At 47.3% G+C, this 19,712-nt stretch overlaps 1 protein-coding gene across 7 annotated transcripts in view; it reads right to left on the minus strand.

Annotated features, from left to right (window-relative positions):
- rerea (arginine-glutamic acid dipeptide (RE) repeats a) overlaps positions 1 to 19,712 on the minus strand; it is a 157,481-nt gene that overhangs the window by 19,554 nt on the left and 118,215 nt on the right. For all 7 annotated transcript variants that reach the window (XM_031566389.2, XM_031566386.2, XM_031566384.2 and 4 more), the window contains 5 exons: positions 18,763 to 18,811; positions 16,887 to 17,011; positions 16,549 to 16,648; positions 11,928 to 12,026; positions 3,606 to 3,686 (listed from right to left, as the gene is read on the minus strand). In XM_031566389.2, coding sequence (XP_031422249.1) covers positions 3,606 to 3,686; positions 11,928 to 12,026; positions 16,549 to 16,648; positions 16,887 to 17,011; positions 18,763 to 18,811 — 454 coding nt within the window. The remainder of the gene's footprint in view (positions 1 to 3,605; positions 3,687 to 11,927; positions 12,027 to 16,548; positions 16,649 to 16,886; positions 17,012 to 18,762; positions 18,812 to 19,712) is intronic.

Raw genomic sequence — 19,712 nt, forward strand, 5'->3', positions numbered from 1 at the left:
ATATTTATGTGGAGCAACAGAACGGCTGATGGGCCGAGAAAAAATACAAGCGAAATTCGTTCTCTTCATCCAACCAAATGTGAAGGGAGTCGCACAGCAGATAAATCACAAATGCGAGGGGAAGAAAAGACTTGAGGGAAAGGGAATAACAGACTATGGAAGAGAATCAAGCGGCCTTCCAGGGATACAGACTGGTACTGGCAGGGAGACTGAAGCTGGACACAACGGCGGGTCCAACCACCAGCAAGAGACAGCGAGTGGCTTTAAAGCGGCAAAGAAAAATACAGAGCTTTTTTTCACCCCCCTTACCGCCTGTATTGAGCAGAACCCTTAATTCCCTCTACTTGTGACTACTCTGCCTCTTTCGATCATTCTGACTTCGCTCTCTTTCCCTGCCTACCTCTCTCTCTGGCGTTGTGTTTTAAAAAGCAGCCTGTTTTCTGCTGGCAGCTGAATGAAATGAATCTTCGCTGCTCTCATGGCAGGGACACCGCGTCAGAGGGGAAAAGAGGGGTGGAGGGGTCGGGTGGGTGAAGGGTGGAGCGGGGAGGTCCATTACTTTCCTGTAAAGCAGACGGACCCTCCAGGCTGAATAACATTACAGAACCTCACTCTGAGCGCATCCATGGCTGCTCTCCCAGTACCCGGGGCTCCGTCCAAATCACCTCGAGAGTTCTCCGAGGATGCGAGATTTGATTAGGCGGACACCTGACACACAATATTGCATTTTGGGAGGATGAGCACTCATGAAATGGAATCTGGAAGGAGGGAGAAATATTTGAGAGGGGAATGTTGATGACGGATGAAAAGAGGCTTTCTTCAAATTGACAGAACATCTTTAATCTCGTGTCCCCGCTGTACTGTTGTGTCAACGCAACTGCCGAATGGTGACAATGCCCCCATGTTAGCGCTTTTAAGAAGATCAGATGATTACAAAGTGCTTTTTCAAATGGAAAATGGCAAAATTGCTCTCTCTTTGCCTCTGCTAATTGTCGGCTTTCTGCTAAATCCACAGATTGCGTAAGTAACCCACAGGGAGAGTCAACATCTAAGGCGCTGTACAGATCCTTAAAAATTAATTGTGCACAAGGTAAGGCAGCTTTGAGGGAGAAAAAAAAGAGAGAGACACTCCTGGCTGAAGGTCAACTATTGTGCTTACTTGCTTCAGGCCTGGCTTGGGCTGTTTAGTCACAGCTTTCATTTGGCTGTGCAAACACTTCCTGGTTAATCATTGTTTGCACCAAGCCTGACCCTGTGCATTTTAAGTAGCTGCAGTTTGAAAAACAGTTGTTCTGTGATCATTAACACGCGTTGCTACTTGTGAGGGAGGCCCCTGTGTGCTCGGAGGCGATGTCTGCCGCGGAAAACATAAATGGAACTATCCGGGCTGTTGTGCTCTGAGCGAGACACCTACTCTCAATTTCTTCCCTCTAAACCAGCCATCCATCCAGCCACCCTCCCTCGCAAACCCGCCTCCCTCCTTCTCCACCCTCCGTCAGGAGAGATTTTCTTTATCGACTTATCGCTCAGCTGAATCAATATGCCACTGAGCATGCACCTCATAACGAGGCTTTCACTGACTGCACATGTTCCAATGGACCCGACAGGATATTGAGGCCGATCGGTGCATAGTGCTGACCTTAAAAATGCAAGTTTTTTTCCCCTGTGTGTTTGTCTATTTTTTCTCCCCCTACCCATCTTCTTGTGTCAGCAATCGGCTCCCAAAGTCGATATCCGCTACTTGACTAGTGTTTGTTTCCCTTTATCTGTTTGCATTTCTCTCAAAAGTATATTGATTAGCGACAAGGGCGAGAGACGCTAGGCCCACGATCTTGATAATCATCCCCAGTGTGCGGCCTGTTTTACTGTAGAAGACGGCAGATTTTTTTACACTCGCTTGACAAGTGTTAGCCTGCTCTAATGTGCCAACAAAGAATCTCTTTTATAACGTGTCAAAAGGCTGGGGGAACCAGATTTCAGCCACTCCAAGGACTGTCATTTTCATCTGAGGAGTATTTACACCTTTATTACAGCTTGTAATAGACAGACCAAAATAAGAGCGGATCACAAGCCCGTGCCTGTACTTGTGAACTTCCCACCAGGCATTACAGCAGTTCGCAATGACATTGCAGGGCCCATGTAAGCTCTACACTACTAAGAATCTAACAGATATTTTTTTCTTCCTTTTCTTTCTGTAAGTGCAACAAGGGAAATAGTCTTTAAACTCTGTGCTCAACCACAACAGCAGTGCATTAGCAGCTTAGGGGAGACACGAGGCGGTTCATTACCAAACTTGACAGGATTGATCTGAACAGACAGCTGTAAAGCGAGTCTCAGGTATGCTGTCAAACTAATTTAATGCTGCCGCACAGCAGACGAGATCAGGTAGATACACTCCCCCGACCAGACTATACATACGTCCCTCCTTACACCAGACTGAAAAACGATCCCCTTCAACAAGTTACGTCTGTGCGTTCAGATTAGACAGGTGGAAAAACCTAAACTAGTCAAAGCTGAAGAAAGTTATGTTCACAGTCAAATGCTTTTCCAGACTTTTGTAGGACAGCGAAAATATATCCGAAACTTAAATGTAGGAAGGGAAAGGGATAAAAAAAACATAGTGAGAAAATGTCTACATTATTTATTACCACTCCTCTTAAAATGTACTGAGCTTTTGCTTCTTCCACCTTGGGTAAGAGGCTACTTAGTGAAACCCAATAATGAATAGCCAGCTTGCAAACTCCCAAAGTCCAACCGAGTAATTACTGTTACCTTAAATGACAAACTGCTCTCTGCTAAAGACTTAGGAGGAACTATGTCACTCCTTGTCCTCTGGGTAAAAATCAAATGTCAGACTTGTTGTTGAGAACAGCGTGCCATTTTCCAGCCAACACCTTATTTCGTGTGTCCACGTAAGTTCCAATGTAACAACTGCTCAGACACACGGCATCCATGTTACTACTGAATTGTAAAAAGACTACAGTTCTAGTCTTTCCCTTTGCAGTTGTTGTGGCGCTCATGCCTGTCTTTTAGCATGAGCTTTTAAATTACTGCCATGCCAACACGTGCTGTGGGACATGAAAGGGGCATTTGCAGAGTGGAGCTTTTTCCCTGCGAGTAGAAAAGTACAGGCCGCGGTGTTTTGCTTGGTAGAGAAGCACAATGTGTTCATGAATAAGCCTTCAGGGATCTGACCCGCAGACAAACTGATAAATGTGATGCATGATGAAATGTGCTTTGCTGCTCCCCCCCCCTCCCCCTTGTGTGTGTGTGGGAGTGTGTGCGAGTGTCATTTCTCTCCATGCATGCGTCATAGTGAACGAGGCTTTCACTTTGGCATGTTTCATTAAAAGAACGCAAAACAATAAACAAACTGACCAGAAAATAAATAAATAAAAAATACGATATTAAACTACATTTCATATCAGAGCTGACAACACAAACACAGTTGCTGAAATCATCCCATGGACATCCGCCCTGCTAGCTCAACTAAAAATGACAACAAAAAGAAAAAGGGCTGAGGAAAATGAATGAATGTCTCTTGGTGGAACGGGGAGTTCAGAGGAACCCATGAATATTTCCAATGAGGAGGAAAAACTGCTTACCGTTTCCTTGTTGGGAAGTAGGTCTTTCCGAATCCTGAAGAAGTTCTTGCCGTACTGTCGCAGACCTTTAATGAACCGTTTCTGTGGAGAAAGTGAGGAAAACAAAAACGAATTAGGGGAAAAACAGCAACTGAGAAATAAAAAAATATATATCAGTAGCAGCAAGTTCCACTATTTCAGCATGGCTGCTCGGAGACCTTTGACTACACCGCACCGTTAACCGCTGGGAAAGGGAAGAAAAACTAATGTTTTGATCCTAATCTGCAAACCTCAGCGCTCCCCTCGTTTTAAGCCTTTGAGCTGGAAAGCGAGGGAGTGCACAGCACCAACACAACACAACACAACCCCGACACAACACAGCACAGCAAAACACAACACAACACAACACAACACAACACAACACAACACAAGGGCCGCCTGGACAGAAAAGACTGCGGAGGAAATGACAACAAAAGGAGGAATATGAGGCGAGATCAAACGGCCCGGTGAAGGGGCCACACATTGTGGCACTTTAGCATGAAATGGAAGTTCAACGGGAGCAGATATGCATATGAGCGTCGCGCGGCACACCAAGTTCAAAGCCACGACTGAAAACTTCGGCAAGTTCCACAGACGCACGCAGACATTTCACCGTTTCAGCTGTCCCCTCGCTTACACTCACACACAGACCACATGAAGACAACAAGCACCAGCTAAAAAATCCTCCTCGAACTACTTTAAAAAAAAAAAATATCTTTCTGCTTCAACATGGCTAAAAAAAATATAACACTACTAAACGTAACAGATGGTATAACGTCTAACAACAGCAACAGGAAAGGGAGAACAGCAACACCAACACCAACTGCCATAAAGATAAAAAATATCCAGTTACTTAACTTCCAGAACTAAAACATGTTTAGGAGGAAAAAAATACTAACATCAAAAATACACACATATATTCAGGAAGTGAGAGAGAGGCAAGAGTGGGAAAAAAAGAGCATTTACCACATGTAAAAACACAGCGCCTTTCAATCCCTTTAAGAGTAGCGGAGGGTGAAGGCAGGGAACATTCACAGGCAGCGAAGCAGACGAGCGACAGATTTACTTTCCTGTTCCAGCGGCGAGCCCCCGCTCCTAGGCAATCTCAGCGATCGCTCCCCATAGAACTAACTCCGGCAACAAGGCAGGCAAAGTCCGCCGGGGGCACAGCCCCAGAAAGCTACCAGTTGGCCTCCGGAGGGAAGAAAAGGAAAATGGAGGTTGCAAATCCACACGCAAGAGACTCCCAAAAAATCTACGGCTTTGCTTGTTTTTGTATTTGTGTTGTTTTTTTTAACAAGCAAGAAATAGCTTGTCACTCTCTGCTCCTCCACTACAAAGGGGAAGGCTTTACATGTGATCTTTCTGCTAGAGAGCCTCTGGACGACAGCATGACGCAAAAGCCGGAGTGGAGCCGAGCGGAGTGGAGGGGAGCGGAGCAGAGCATGGCTTCCAGCGCGTGCCACTGACGATACACACACTTACACACACACACACAGTCAAGCTCAACGATCGCACCCTAGGGAGGTCTGACTGAACATGTGCTGCCAGGGCTGGATTTAAATGGCTTGTGAACACATTAGACACCGGTCCGTGGTACAAGATACTACCTAGTAGTTTCGAGTCACATGTATTCTCCCTGCTATGGACAAATAAATCACAGGAGTCATTTTCATTTTTTTTCTTGTCATTCTTTTTTCTTTTTTCATTTTAACTGAAAGTAGACTGTATTTACTAACGCACTCATCTGTCCATCCAACAGCAGTAAAAGCACAGAGGGAGGAAAGGCTGGGACAATTCTGCGCTGAGAGAAATCTTGGACTCACTGAACAGAGACAAGCTAGAACCAAAACCAGACATGGAGTCCCCTCCTCTACACACACACACACGGCCTACATGGAGCCACCAACCCCCCTCCGGCGCATACAGTATGTACCACTTATGTAACCAGCCGACTGTTTACAAATGGCTTTTTAAAGGAACAATCTGTGGCAAGTGTGGTGAGCGAGAGAGCGAGAGAGAGAGAGAGAGAGAGAGAGAAAGGGGGGAGGGTTTCCTCTTCCTTTTTCTGCCTTCATCTGGTTCGGCACTTTTAACAAGATTTCCTCTTCAAAGAGTTCACGTAAATCACAGCAAATTAAAACCCTAATATGGCAAATTTCAGGCTAAATTGCCCAAGGCTTTGAACATGCTTATAACAGCACTTCACCACCGCACGGAAAACACCGTTTTCTTTTCCCAGTAATAGCGGGTCATGGATCTAAACAGGAGACGTCTCAAACAGAGAAATGGAGCTCCTGAAGTGGGACACGCACACACACACCCAGTTGGTTGGTTTTGGAGGTAAGGCTGATGAGCCAGCAGATGGAGCCGTCTCCATGAAAACAGCATTCCACAGCCTCACGCTTGCCCCTCTGCGTGGTCCAGCATTTAACACACACACAGACACACAGACACACAGACACACACACACACACACACACACACACACACACACACACACACACACACACACACACAGGCCAGGCCAGGCCAGCTGCCATTGAATAGAGGTGAAGAAATGCACTTAAGACTATAAGGAGTAATAGCAATGGTTTGGTATTAACGGCCTATATAGTAAGAGAACATTAGATTGGGGTCAGATTGTTGACACTGACATTTGTCGGTTGTAGTGGATTTAAAAATTATATAATATACTTTTTGCATGATTAAAGTGTAACAGGAACCTTAATCATACAGCTTTTTTTCAAAAGAACTGTACTTTAAAAGCTGTCCACTGGACCTCTAACTAGATTCTGTCTGTGTGTGTGAGTGTGTGTGTGTGTGTGTGAGAGCTCGGAGAGAGCATGAGTGTGTTTGAGCCTCAGGCCCTGGAGGATCGCTCAGCCCTCCTCCTGACCAGAGGGGTTGACCGCCTATTGGCAGCAGCGTCCCAAAGTGCAGCGGCTCACTGACCCACCGGTCCCCCGCGCGGCAGGAGCCGGCCAGCAGGGGAAACCAGAGCTGACCACAGGAAACACCACTGCTCCACTCATTTCTCCAACACACATCCCAGCAGGGCCGCCGCCACACACACACACACACACACACACACACACACACACACACACACACACACACACACACACACCAGCATCACAGAGCCTCACAACAGGGCAAACACACTATAGCGCTTCTGATTATAAATAGCCACACATACATACACATGTGCATACACTACTCATCACTGATACTTTGACACTTAATACACACGCACAAACTATCTGTGCTTATCTGATGTTGATTTGATTACGGGCACACAGACTTTATTTCACCGGACAAGCTCATTCTCATAATGTGGGGGTGTCTCCGTTCAACACCACTGGGACCAGAATCACTTCCACCTGCCGGCGAGGCCTGTGTTGGTGCCCTGATTATTATGCTAATTATGTTCACCTACTGTAATATTTACACTGCCTGCCTGTCTGCTCGGCAAGGTTCTGTGTCTTTTCTCTCCCTCCTCCCTGACTTCCCTCCCTCCTCCTGTCGTTTTCTTCCCTCCCTCCCTCCCTCCCTCCCTCCTTCTCACTCTCTCTCTCTCTCTCCCTCCCTCCCTCCCTGCCTGCCTGCATGTCGGCTCCAGTTTAAGGCTCCATTTCAGCTGCCTGAGCTCACTGCTCTGCGAGCCCAGCTAATAAATCATCCACCAATCTGCTCTCCCGATCGCTCGGCCCCTGCCAGCAAGGCTCCAGCCCTCCGTTGCTAGGCGACAGGGGCCTGAAGCGGGAGGGGCATTGCAAGCGGAGCGAGGCGGGGAGTGGAAGGGGAGGAGAGGGGGGAGGAGGTGGCAACAGCGCTACCAAACCAGCAGGCACGCTGCAGAAACAACAGGCTTCTCTCTGTCAGAAATTGTTCCAGAGAGCTGGCGTTTGCCCCGATTTTCTCTCCCTCCCCTCCCTCTCTTTCTTGCTCTCCCTCTCTCCCCCTGCCTGCTGAACAGAGTGCTATTGTAACAGGGAGCGTAGGGCAAGAGAGGAGGTCCATTGTGATGATGAACGCACACTTCCTGTTCAAGCGGTAATTGTTAAAAGCTGCAGAACTGGTTGAGATCACACGGGTGGGGGGGAGAGAGATGGTGTCAACGAGATTACAACCCTAGAGTCCACTCCACACACATTTTCTCTCCTTTAAATATCACGACTGCGACTGAGATTGTGGAATCAGTGCACTTGACCTTTTGCTTAAACCCGACCAGCCATTCCCTGACAACAACTGGACTGAGAGGCTGAGAGAGAAAGAGCGAGAGATTACATACATCCGCCAGGGTAGGAGAAATAAATGAGAACAGACAAGAGGCTGTGGGTGGGGGGGGGGTGGCGGCTCAGTAATGACATACTTCAACCTCGGCCAACCACAGACGAGTACACCACACACATACAGACAGAGCCACGTCCTCGCTGTTGCATATTTCACACACAGAAACACGCAAAAGACCGATCCAAAAACATGGAGGCACTGATGACTTCCTGATGAGCGCGGCGGCTGGGTGGGGTTTGCTTGTTGAGTTGGCGCAACTCTTTTTCAGGTGCCATTCACCCCCCCCCACACCCCTTCTCCTTTTGGCTCTCAAACGACGGGCCCAGAAACGTGCAACGGTGTGTGAGAAACCGCCGTTTCCCCTCCCCGACCTACTCATAAGGTGACAGGAAATCCTCTCCCTTTAGAAATCTTTTGAAAACCACGCTACTGAATAGCCACCACAGTCTGATTGCCGCACAAAAAAAGCCACTGTGCTGTGCTGGTATGCTTGTTTTTCTTCTTTTCATACGGGTTGCAAAAATCTACCCGTCGATTTGCATGGAGAAAATCAACCAAAATAGGATTTTGAACGGTTGCACTTCATGACAGTTGAAGGGGGGGGAAATAAAAGACTAAATCAACTTTGAAGTGGGTGGGTGGGTGGCTGCATGTCTCTGAGGCACAGAGCTCTTTTAAACCACCCACCTCTCCGCAGATTTGCGAGGGGGATTTTGATGTTGGAATGTTCCGATCTGCTCAACTGGTGTTGTGCGGCCCCCTCCCTGCTGTTCCCTCGCCGGAGGGGGTGGCGGACTGTGGGTGGGTGGAGTGTTTTTTTCTTTTTTTTTTTTTTCTTTGGGGGTGGGCAGAAAAATAAATAAATCAAATTCTGTCTCAAGCTGCAGTACCCCCTGTTGACCACTGGGTGGCCGAGAGGACAGCTGAGCTGCCATGCGCAGATGCACGAGTTAGGCTCGTCTTCCGCAGGCTGGGCCTGTGATGGCACACTGACAGCAGATACCATACCTGGCCACAACAAGGAGCCACAAGCACAACATTCTAGAACGCTCCGCTAGTAAGAGAAAAGGGAAGGTATGTGTGCGGATACATGTATATTTCATAGATAGTAAACACTAACATTGGTGTATGTTTGTGTGGGGATGCTTGCATGTTTAAAGAACAGAACCATTCGGATAAATAGAAAAATCATGGGTTACTAAAAAGGTTTACAAAAACCCTGGGTAGTCTCTCAGTGTAAGGCAAGACTACAACAAGACTACAACAATGACTTTCATCTCTGGCTGTGATTATTGTAAAAGGGCTTTTGAAGATGAAGCAGTGACTTATATAAAAATCCTGGAATGAATATAAAAAAGGCTGAAAGTCCACCAGCGCTACATAGCTGCAGGTTAAAAATGTAGGAGGCAGCAGGGGGTGGGGTGGGTGTACGTGTGTGTGTGTGGTGGAGAAGAGGGTGACAAGTGACCCTGAAGATGAGATGATGCTGCCATCTCCGAGGCAGTCACTGTCTCTTTCGCTCACATCTCCAAAGGCAGCTGAGGAAGAGAGCAGGAATAATGAGACCACGGGCCTGGAGGGGGGCTGTGCCATGGCATGGAGAGCGAGAGAGAGAGACAGAAAGAGAGAGAGTGAGCCAGAAAGGGAGGATAGAGAAGGGAAGAGCAAGAAAGCAAGGGAAGGGATGGATGATGAGGGGGTTGCAGGGGTGATGAATAAATGAGAAGCAGCAGTCCCGGTGTCTGAATGAAGGTCAGGGCTACATTTACACCTGTCCCTCCAGGCTGCACGGCTGCAAAGGCACAGCCACCCTGTCCTTGGTTGTACCAGCGTGACTGGCCACGGCCCAGGAGCTCTCTGTGTGAGCGGGGCTAGGCCCTCCAGCAGCTCTCTATGTGAGCGGGGCTAGGCCCTTCAGCAGCTCAAAGGAGCTTAAGGGGGAATTTATGGTCACCATTGCTGACCTTTGGCTGTGTCAAAGTGACGTCTTTACTGCTGGCGCGCACCTGCCGACTTTTGTAACTTGGTGCATATCCCGCGGCTGGTTAAATCTGCTAAATGGACGAGCTGAAAGCACGGGTCTGTGAGCAGGTTTGTCTCTACAGGAGTCTCTATAATCCATCACATGGCTCAGAACGTGAAGAGGGAGATTGCTGCAACAATTGGAAAAAATGAAACGTTTGTGTGGTTCACTAACACTACAGTCTTGCCTGAGCGTCAAAACTTTGCATTTAGACTACGCTCATACGCAACATCTTTTCCTGATGAAAATTGCTGGACAATAAGAAACACTGTTCCACAATGAAGTTGATAGCATCTTGTGCCATCATACCATTTTCTGTTAATATTCCGTTAATCAGAAACGTTTGGGCCCCATCCAGTTTAATTCACAAATGACTATTATTGCTACAGTTTAACCGTCATGTCATATAGGCCAATTCACTGTGCTCTATTCGGTACGTTACCTCTTCTTATTGCTGCTTCCAGTTGTTAAACTACAAATGAATACTAGTGATGCAGTTTAACTGATGTATATTTCAGCGCGCTCCAAAATGGCACATTAATTGCCAGCGGTTTAGATTATGCTTTTCTCGTCAACACCACCTATCATGTTGGAGAAGAGTCCGGTCTCTCAAACACGCCTCAAGCGAAAGGCATTAAAAGCATAAAAGTTATGGCGCCGAGTTGACGTCTCAGTTGGCATGTGCAATAACCAGTCCATCAAACATAACGGCGCCTTAAGTGTTGTATCAGAGATAGAACCTGACAGCGGCACCTTAAGCGTCTCACTCCGCCTCTGCCACAGCTGTTGCCTTACACTTAAAACAGCTACGTTACTTGTTCGACATGCAGATTCACCATAAAGTTAAAAAGTGATGTGATAATAAAATTGGACTACTTCTGTCGTCCTACTGTCTTATATAACCTGGTAAATAAGACCCATGCATTTTGAACCTGTCTGTTCATGTGTTCAGAGAGACAGGAGTGTGACATTGGATGCCAGGGCTGTGGAATTCGGTGGCATGCAGTGACAAGCATGTCACAGCTCGGCCAATCACATATCAGCGCTGGTGGCCGGCCCTGAGCAACGGCACATAAATAAAGTTCGGCACGAGGACGGGGGGCCTTAATCTGTTTCGATTAGCTGCTGACGGAAAGGCCCGGAACGCTGTGTATTCCAAAGTGCCTGTCACATCAGTGCAGAGGCAGAGGACCTCAACTCAAGTTAATTTCTCAACATCTGACATGTGATTTCCAACGTGCCACAACAGAAGAAATTACTCTCTGCCAAGGCCCCAACTGAACAAGAAAGTGTCTTAGTTGAAAAATATGTAGTTGTGCATAGTACTGCAGGACACAAGTAGAAGCTAAACGCCAAGTGGAATATTTCCAAGAGATGATTCAGAGAGAAAATAGTTGGCGCGCTCAATAAAATACAAATTCATTTTTATGAGTAACTGGGTGGGGATGGAAAGCAAACTTGTGAGGGCACCTTTAAAAGCTGGAGAACTGGGTGGGCCTGGATCCTGCACCCGCCATGACCTGGAGTTCACAGCCCGTTTGTCACAAGTCTCTGGCCTTATCCGACGTGACAGGGGAAGCAAAACAACCCCTTTCACAGAGCAGTGTTGCTGTCTGGATAAAACTCAAAATCCAATTGCGCTAAAGGAAACAATACACGCACAGATTTTTCTGCCCTATTTTTTTTTTCTTTCTTCATTTGGGTTTTCAGCGCTTTGTGTGTTTTGTATCTTGCTGGCCGTGTTTCAGGCCATCACTCAAATGAAGATGTGTTATGCAGACCATAAACAGGACGCAGCTGCCCTGCTCTGTTGGAGGAGACCTTTCTCATCAGAATGCAAAACCGAAGGAGCATTCATGCACTCCCAATCACCTATGTGCACACACTCCACACACACGCGCACAAACCTCCACCCAAACACATTCAAAGTCAACCATCAACCGACCAACCAATCCATAAAAGAAAAATATATTGCCACTTCTTACCACTTCGTCCTCTGACCAGCATTTCTCGATGAGTTTGGGCACAGGCTTCTTCACCAGCCGCTGCAGGGCCTTGCCAGCATCGTAACTGCTCTCGTGCAGCTGTGGAGAGAGAGAGGCATACCCACACGTCACACACACACACACTTACAACGTTCAAAACCCTCGCCTCAAAAACACTAAACCAAGCCACCATGTCAAACACACTGCTCAAAACCTCCTGCATCTCTGCTTATGGAGGCTAAGGGTTGAATTTCAACATTTTTTGCGTCTGTTGAGTTTTGTCAGGGGAGAAGTGGACGGGCGCTATTTGATTTTCCTTTGTATGAGTGTGTGTGTGTGTGTGTGTGTGAGCCTTTCGATATGTGATTTTCCTTTGTGTGAGTATGTGTGAGCCTCCAATATGTCAAGAGCAGCAGAGTTTGGACAGCTGGGCCCTGAATCTGAAAGCCATTAAGCAGAGAGCGAGAGAGCGCGAGAGAGAGAGAGAGAGAGAGTGAAAGGAAGAGAGACAGAGAGAGGGAGAGCGAGAAAAAGAGTGAGAGCGGGAAGAGAAGAGGGGTCTACGTGGCAGCAGACTAAGGCAGCTCAACTAAAATAACCCCGGCTTCGGCTTCCGTCAGCTAAGCGCGGAACACGCCGTACGGCCACTCATGCCACTGGAGGAGGACAGCAGGGGGAAGGGCCGGCCTCGCTCACATTAATACTGCATGCATCCACCATACACGTGGGCATGTGATTTCTTTAAAGCAATGCTCAGTCACAAGCTGTCCGTCTCTCTGACGGAAAACTAATTAAACAGCGCTGAGCTACTGAATGTGTGAAACGAGGCTTCTCTAGAAAAAATCTCTTTCGTTCTCTCGCCTGCCTAATTAGGCCAAGAAATACCACGATTCCACTGGAGGAGCCGGCAATAATGTATCGCTAATGAGACAAAGAGGGGCCATACTGTGATCTGAGTGACGGCGTTTAGATTACAAACAGTCTGCAATGGGAAGCACAGCTTTGGCTCCAACTCTGTGCTCTGTAAATAAACCATGATATCCTTCTTTGTGTTTGCGCGATGGGAGAAGACAATGGAAGACAAGATGAAGAGGAAACACAAACTGAAGCAAAGATGCAGCGCCGCGTCTCCAAACAGCCCCAAGATTAAAGCCTTGTCAAAATCGCTTCAGCAAAGGCAACTGCTGATGGAGAGCAGGTAGTCGACTGAACAATGGTGGCCAATTTTGAGGAGGGGGGGTTGAACGCACATATTGGAATTGCAAATGAAGAGTATGTGTAACTGAGTGTGTGTGTGTGTGTGTGTGTGTGTGGGGGGGGGGGGGGGGGGTGTGCTAGAAAGGTCAAGAAACATTGAACCTCAGACAGGATTAATTCAGCAGTCATCTCTTTCCTGTCTGAATGCAAATGTCATATTTATGGCACACTCAGTTCATTTGCGCGCCGTGTTTGCCGCATTTGTTTGCGGAGAGCGAGGAGCGAAAAAAGAAAGGGAAGAAAAAGGAAAGGAGAGAAATCTCCATTATCATACGCTAGTGTGCCGCAGGGCAGCGGAGGGCCGGATTAGCATAGCTTGCCATTCTTCACAGGCGAGAGCGCTTGATTCTCTCTCCCTCCTTCACTCCGTACCTCATCTAACCTGCCACTGAGCTGTCGGACCACCATGTTGAAGAGACCCCCCCCCCACACTCACCCTCAATCCCACTTGCCCTCTCTACCTATCAGAACTGTTCTCTCTGCTTGTCTGGGGACCCGCTGTGCATTAATGAGGTTGTGAATTACACTTCTTCAGCCTGACATTAGCCGCTGCAGATGTCGCTGCGCTGCTCGGCAACGCCGCGCTCTGGAGGGGCTCGCTGCCTCCACTGGCCTCCGTGTCGTGGGTGTCTATCCTGAGGTGAGGGGGACTGGTCTCGGATCAGTGCTGCACCTCAAGGGGTCTTTGCAGGGGAAGAATGTGCGCTGAAATTTAAACATTTAATTTTCCACTCCGCATTCAGCACCCATAAAATGAGGCATCTGACCGGGCGGGAATGTGTTGTTTGATTACAATCTCGGTGCCAGCTTTTAATGCAGCATACGGCATCTGGAATCTCGAAAAGAATCCCTGCAAGGAATGTGGCTGTCTACAAGGCAGTATTAATATTTGTGCGGCGCTGATTTACATTGCAGATGTTCAAGCCCCCCGAGAATGTGGCTGTGCAAATGTATTCACAGTCTGCCACCACTATCTCGACAGGATTCACAGTAATCGCATCTTCAGCGTCCCGAGGTGCACGAGGTTTATTACACTTTTGGCACACACTGACACTGCACATTGCGTTAGGATGAAACGGTTCAAGACTGTGTGGTGTTCGTGTATTTCAGAACTTCTCAAAGGCTCCTTCAGGACTAGCCTTTGCATCTGCACGGATAGAAGTACTGCAGGCTTGTTCGCACGAAGAAAAAAAAACTGCTGCAAGCGCAGCAGTTCCTTTGCTTGCAGATGCGCAGACTTAATTCCGAAAACACGGCGAGTCCTGCTGAAGCAATTTCCTTACATCTCAACTCCCAAACGATCCATTACAGAGCAAATGATTCTTCCTGGTGCCTACGGTAGCCCAGCGAGAGGCTGCCGCTGCCGCTCGGCTTCCTCCTCCTCCTCCTCCTCCACCGAAATACAGCACTCCTGGCTGTGACCAATTTAATTGGCCCACTTCTTTTTATGTGCATCCCGCTCTTTTCTATTGAATTTCACAGTCAAATTATTGTGAGAGAAGAGAAGAGAAAGAAAGGGGAAAAATCGATATGCGAGGAAACCATTGTGTTCAATGATCATCTTTCTTTACAGAGTGGATGACTAGAGCCCGAGGGAGAGAGAGTGAGAGGTGGTGAGAGAAAGAGAGACAGTATGGATGTCGACTTCAAAAGATCAACTTATTATTTCATAAAACTGCTGTGTGGCCGTATAAGATGTTTGTTGACTTGGGCGACAGATGGGTGTTGCGAAGCTGTGTCGGGGATTCTTGACGCCCTACTTGAGGCTGTATTTCATCGACCTGCCAGGCGAGGTGTTGATCACACGCATGGCGACGAGCTCCTCGCTAAACAAATACGGCAGAAGCACGCAGCGGCTTTACCGGCGTGTGTAAATTAACCGCCCATGCCCTGTCGAGGAGAACACGAATATACTTTTTCCCCTGGCCGAGGCATACCTTCGAGTAACACAAGTGTGGCGCGAGCCCTCCGCTCTTGAAACATGATGATTGTTAATATCAGGCCTGTGTGGATGCATTTACTGGCGTCAAAAGGGGACAGGAGTTATTTTTGACAAACCGAAGACTCAGCACCGGCCAGAGAGACCAACCCTGGATAGCTATAGTCCTTATGTGAGCAACACAACTATAAACCTGAATGTTAATCTTTATATGAGAATATGCTAGGCTAAAGTGATGTACTTGGTCTACCCCATAAAAGAACACAATAACAATAACACAGGCAGCATCTTCAATTTACGATGATTGCAGCACCAACGCCCTGACCGGGTTGGGCCTGTTATGCAAGCCATTAGTGGGCTCAGAGGGGCTTCTCTACATACTGCATCTGACTTGCTAAAAGCAATTAACAGTAAATCTATCGTAAGCTTCACGGAAGTGAAGGAGGAGGAGGAGGAAAATTAACATTGGAGAAAAAAAAAGAAAAAGAAAAAGAAAAAAGGAAATCTGCTGCGCCCAGATTTATGGTTCAGGTTTGCTAGGGCAGATGATCACTTTCACAGTGAAAGGGGGAACAAATTGCTCCCTGCCTCCCTTGCATGCTGGCGGTAAATCACACCTGCTGAGAGCTAAAGGAGGAGCGTTTTTTCCCCTGGACCGGCAGCGGGCACTGCCTTTTGTTACTGGCAGCGGACATTTTGAGAACCCTGGTGGAAACCTACAGCATCTGCTGAGGGTTATTTCCTCAGCCCATCATTCCATTTTCAGAGGCGCTGTATCTGAGGGAAGCCGGCAGAGCTGACAAGATCATATTCAAAGGGCGGGTTGGGGTGGGGGTTTGATTCTGCCTACACAACAACCGCTGCTGCTGCTGCTGCTGCTGCTTGTGACTTATCTGATCGCGCCACGCGCAAACTCGGGTCGAGCAGAGTGAATACAGCTCGTTATTTCTGTTGCTTGATATTTATTCATGTTTTCCGGGCAGGCGAAACTAATTAGTAGCGCCTTTCATTCGCCTCCTGTGTCAAGAGCCACATTCTGACACAGCAGACATCTGGTGCTAGTGTGTCTGAGGCTATGAGTGTGTGAGGCTGGGTGCTCATGATAGGAGGGCGACACCGCTTCTCCCCTCCAAATGCCTCCCTCTCTGCTGCTAAGTCTGCCAGTTTCTATGAAATACTGATAACTTTGCAATGATCCCCAGACAATTTAAATCTGTGTGTGGGCTCAGATCTCTTCACACAGCCCTTGCCATTGTGTTCTTTCTTCAGAAAAGATACTTATGCTGTTCTCTGCTATGTTATGTGCACTTTTGGTGAGGGTTTTTAGCTAGTTTAATTATGGCATTGTGTGTGTGTGTGTGTGTGTGTGTGTGTGTGTGTGTGTGTGTGTGAGTGTGACTGAGTGTGTTTGTGAGTGTCACTTACAGTATTTAGCGCGTTGAGTGTGGTGTCGTCTCTGGAAGCAGCTAGGCAGCCATCCTCTGTCGACCCTCCGTCACACATGCCTGCAAATGCTGCCATGCTCCTGTGCACACACACACAAACACACCACATATTAAGCAATAGGTATACACACAAACAGCTTTCACTTTCACAATGACCGAAGACACTTCAAACTAAGTATACACACTCGTAACGTAACCAACAAGCGCTGAAGCTTCAGTCACTTTAGATAAATCAAGATGGCTTCCTCTATTAGCGCCCAGACATAAGGGCAGCTGAGGGGGGCAACATGTCCAGCAGGTTGAGAGGGAGACACTCACCTGGCTGCCCTCAGGTACATGAGCAGGTCACAGTCGTTGACCCCTGGCATCCACACCAACTCCTCTTTCTCAGTCACAGACTGGCCGCCGGGGGAGGGAAAGGGCTGCAGGTCTGGGAGCTTGGCCTGGTTTTGGAGGAGAGCAGAGAGCCGAGAGGTCAGACTAGACACAGCCACACACACAAATCCTCAGTGTAATAAAAACTGTGTCTCTCCTGCCTCATATTTGCAACACGTTTCTGAGCGGCCTGGTTAGACAGAATAACAATCACTGAGGATAAATATTGGAATCATGCCTTTTAAATTATTCAGGTGAGCTAAATGAAAACCAGTTGTTTGAGTGGTGGCTTCACCTCTCTAGAATTGCACTGTGTTATTTAGAGGGTTATCGGTAAACAGAGGTTCTCAGTGGAGATATATTACACAACTTTACTACATTATTATAATACTGTAATAGCCCATGCTCAGATGTGCTTTATTCCATTTTTTAAAAGGTCAACCATATGTTGTTGACAATAGCCCTCTTATTATGCCTTTGCCTTCTCAATAACACAGTCAGCACAGAAAGCCTGCATCATCAGGAGCAAGTATGACCCTGTTGCTTAGGACAATGCAGTCACAAAGGTAATACTAAAGTCAAGTCACATCTATTTATATGGCACATTTAAAAACAACAGGAGTTGTACCAAAGTGCTTTACGGCTGAGATTAATCAATTTACAATAAAAATAAACCACAATAGAAGAGATTAAAAGGACTAAAGAGACTACAAACATCTAAAATATGAAGGACATATAAAAGCAATAAAAGGGAGAGATAGATGAACAAAAGCTAAAAGTTATAAAAGTATAAAGAAAAGACAAATAAACAGTGATAAAAGGATGAATGAAAGCCAATAAATACAAACATAAAACTTTAAATATGGATAAAAGAACAGAATAAAACAACCAAAACAAAGGAACAGTTAACTGGACCTATACTTGCAAAAAACGATCCTGGGTTCAACTGAACTGCCTCAACAACACAGAAAAAACACTGGAGAGTGAGGGCTCCTACTCTGGGCTCGTCTTTTCTATCTGCGCACACTTGGCCATGCATTCGGAAGCTGAATGAAGTCTTTGCGGCGGTGCGGGAGCGGCTGGAAGTCGTCTCGGCAGAGTGCACATGACGTGGGGCTCGGCTTTGTGTTTCATCCGCTCCCCGTGTCGCCGGAGCCCGCCTGGCACCGTAATTATTCCACACAAGAGCCGTGCGTCGGCGAGGACATGGGCTTCAAAACGCCTGACAGTAATTGGCGGTGCCATTCCACCCTTTATTTTTCATTTCGGGCCATTTTTCGCTCTTCTCTCTCTCAACATGGACTGTAGATTTTTCTGGAAGTGTGGCGGCCATGTAGCATCTCATCTCTGTGCCAGCACTGACAGCTCTCTTGCCACTCTCCCTCTTTCTCTGGCTCTCAATCACTGAGGGTCATGCCAAATCACGATGGCTAGAGATCGCTAACATTTTATTTGATGTGCATCATATGCGATGAACAGACATTACGACACGAACTGGATAACACTTGTATGTGTCCAATTATCTTTTTGCTTATATTACTTTTTGTTTTTATTCATTCTTCCCATTTTAACGATTAAGAACCTGTGCGTAAGTTGATTGGGAGCTATTACTGAACTGTTTCTTTTGAACACTTTATCTGGGAGGCAAGTAGGATTTCACAGAGGTTGCTAAGTTACGTATACAGAATTGTTATCTCCCTGTCCTGTGTGTTTAAGTAGCCAACTGAGGTGTGTGGTGAGCCCTGGACAGCCTGTGATCTGAGCAGGTTGGTTTCCTGTGACACGTTTAGCATGCGTGCTGTGCGGGGACACACTGTACCTGGTGGCTGGGACCCACTCGGATCTCTCCCTGTGTGCTGTTTAGCCGCCTGCAACAGAAGAGAGGAGGGGGAATGGTGGTGAGAAAAAGCAGGACAATTCTATCAAAGAAACACCACTGAATGACTGAAAGGCCGTCACATTATGAGTCAATTACATATTCTTCATATTAAGTCTAGGCGATTTTTCATGTTAAGATGATATGGATATTAATGTTAATTTGAAATAGCAACACAACATAAGGATGGTTTTTGGACAATATATCTGGTGATCATATAACATTCTTCGTGTCAACTGAGCACAGCAGAGACAGAGACTGCTACAGGGCCCAAAGCTAACAAACACAAACAAACAACGCTGACTTGTGGCACACTGAAGAGAACAAAGAGGCTGGAAGAGTGAGCTCCTGGCAGAGCCTCATTGTTCAGGAGGAGAGGTACAGTACACCACCTAACCCCCACCTGCCCCCCTACCCCCATTACCCTCAAAGGGAGAGATGATATGAGAGTGGCGGCAGGCACCACTGAAATGGCTGCCTTTGCGAAAAAGAGAGCCTGTCGCCATGGCAACCACAATTTAATAACAGTGTTCCGATCTCCAGCTGCAGTGGATTAAAGAAAATGACAAGACCCCCCCCCTCCCCCCTTTCCGAAAAAGCCCCCTTTCCCGTTGCCACGGCAATGCGAGAATATTTTTCATATAGTCCCTGCGCGAGAGAGCGGCCCAGAAACTGTCACAATGATTTGCATCCGGAGAAACTCTCACTCCATTCGCAGGGAGGTGAGGGCAGTGAAGGGGGCGGAGGGGTGCAACGTGGGGCTGTCAGGCTGAACCTGGCTGGAAACCAGAGAGACTGTGCTCTGCTTGCCTGGTTGTGTTTCAAGTCTTCAAATCATAAACCTCTCTTCTGGGTATGTTTCATAAACACCAATCTCCCCCCTCCACTCCTAC

The sequence above is a fragment of the Clupea harengus genome, chromosome 4, assembly GCF_900700415.2.
Source record: "Clupea harengus chromosome 4, Ch_v2.0.2, whole genome shotgun sequence".
NCBI lineage: Eukaryota > Metazoa > Chordata > Actinopteri > Clupeiformes > Clupeidae > Clupea > Clupea harengus.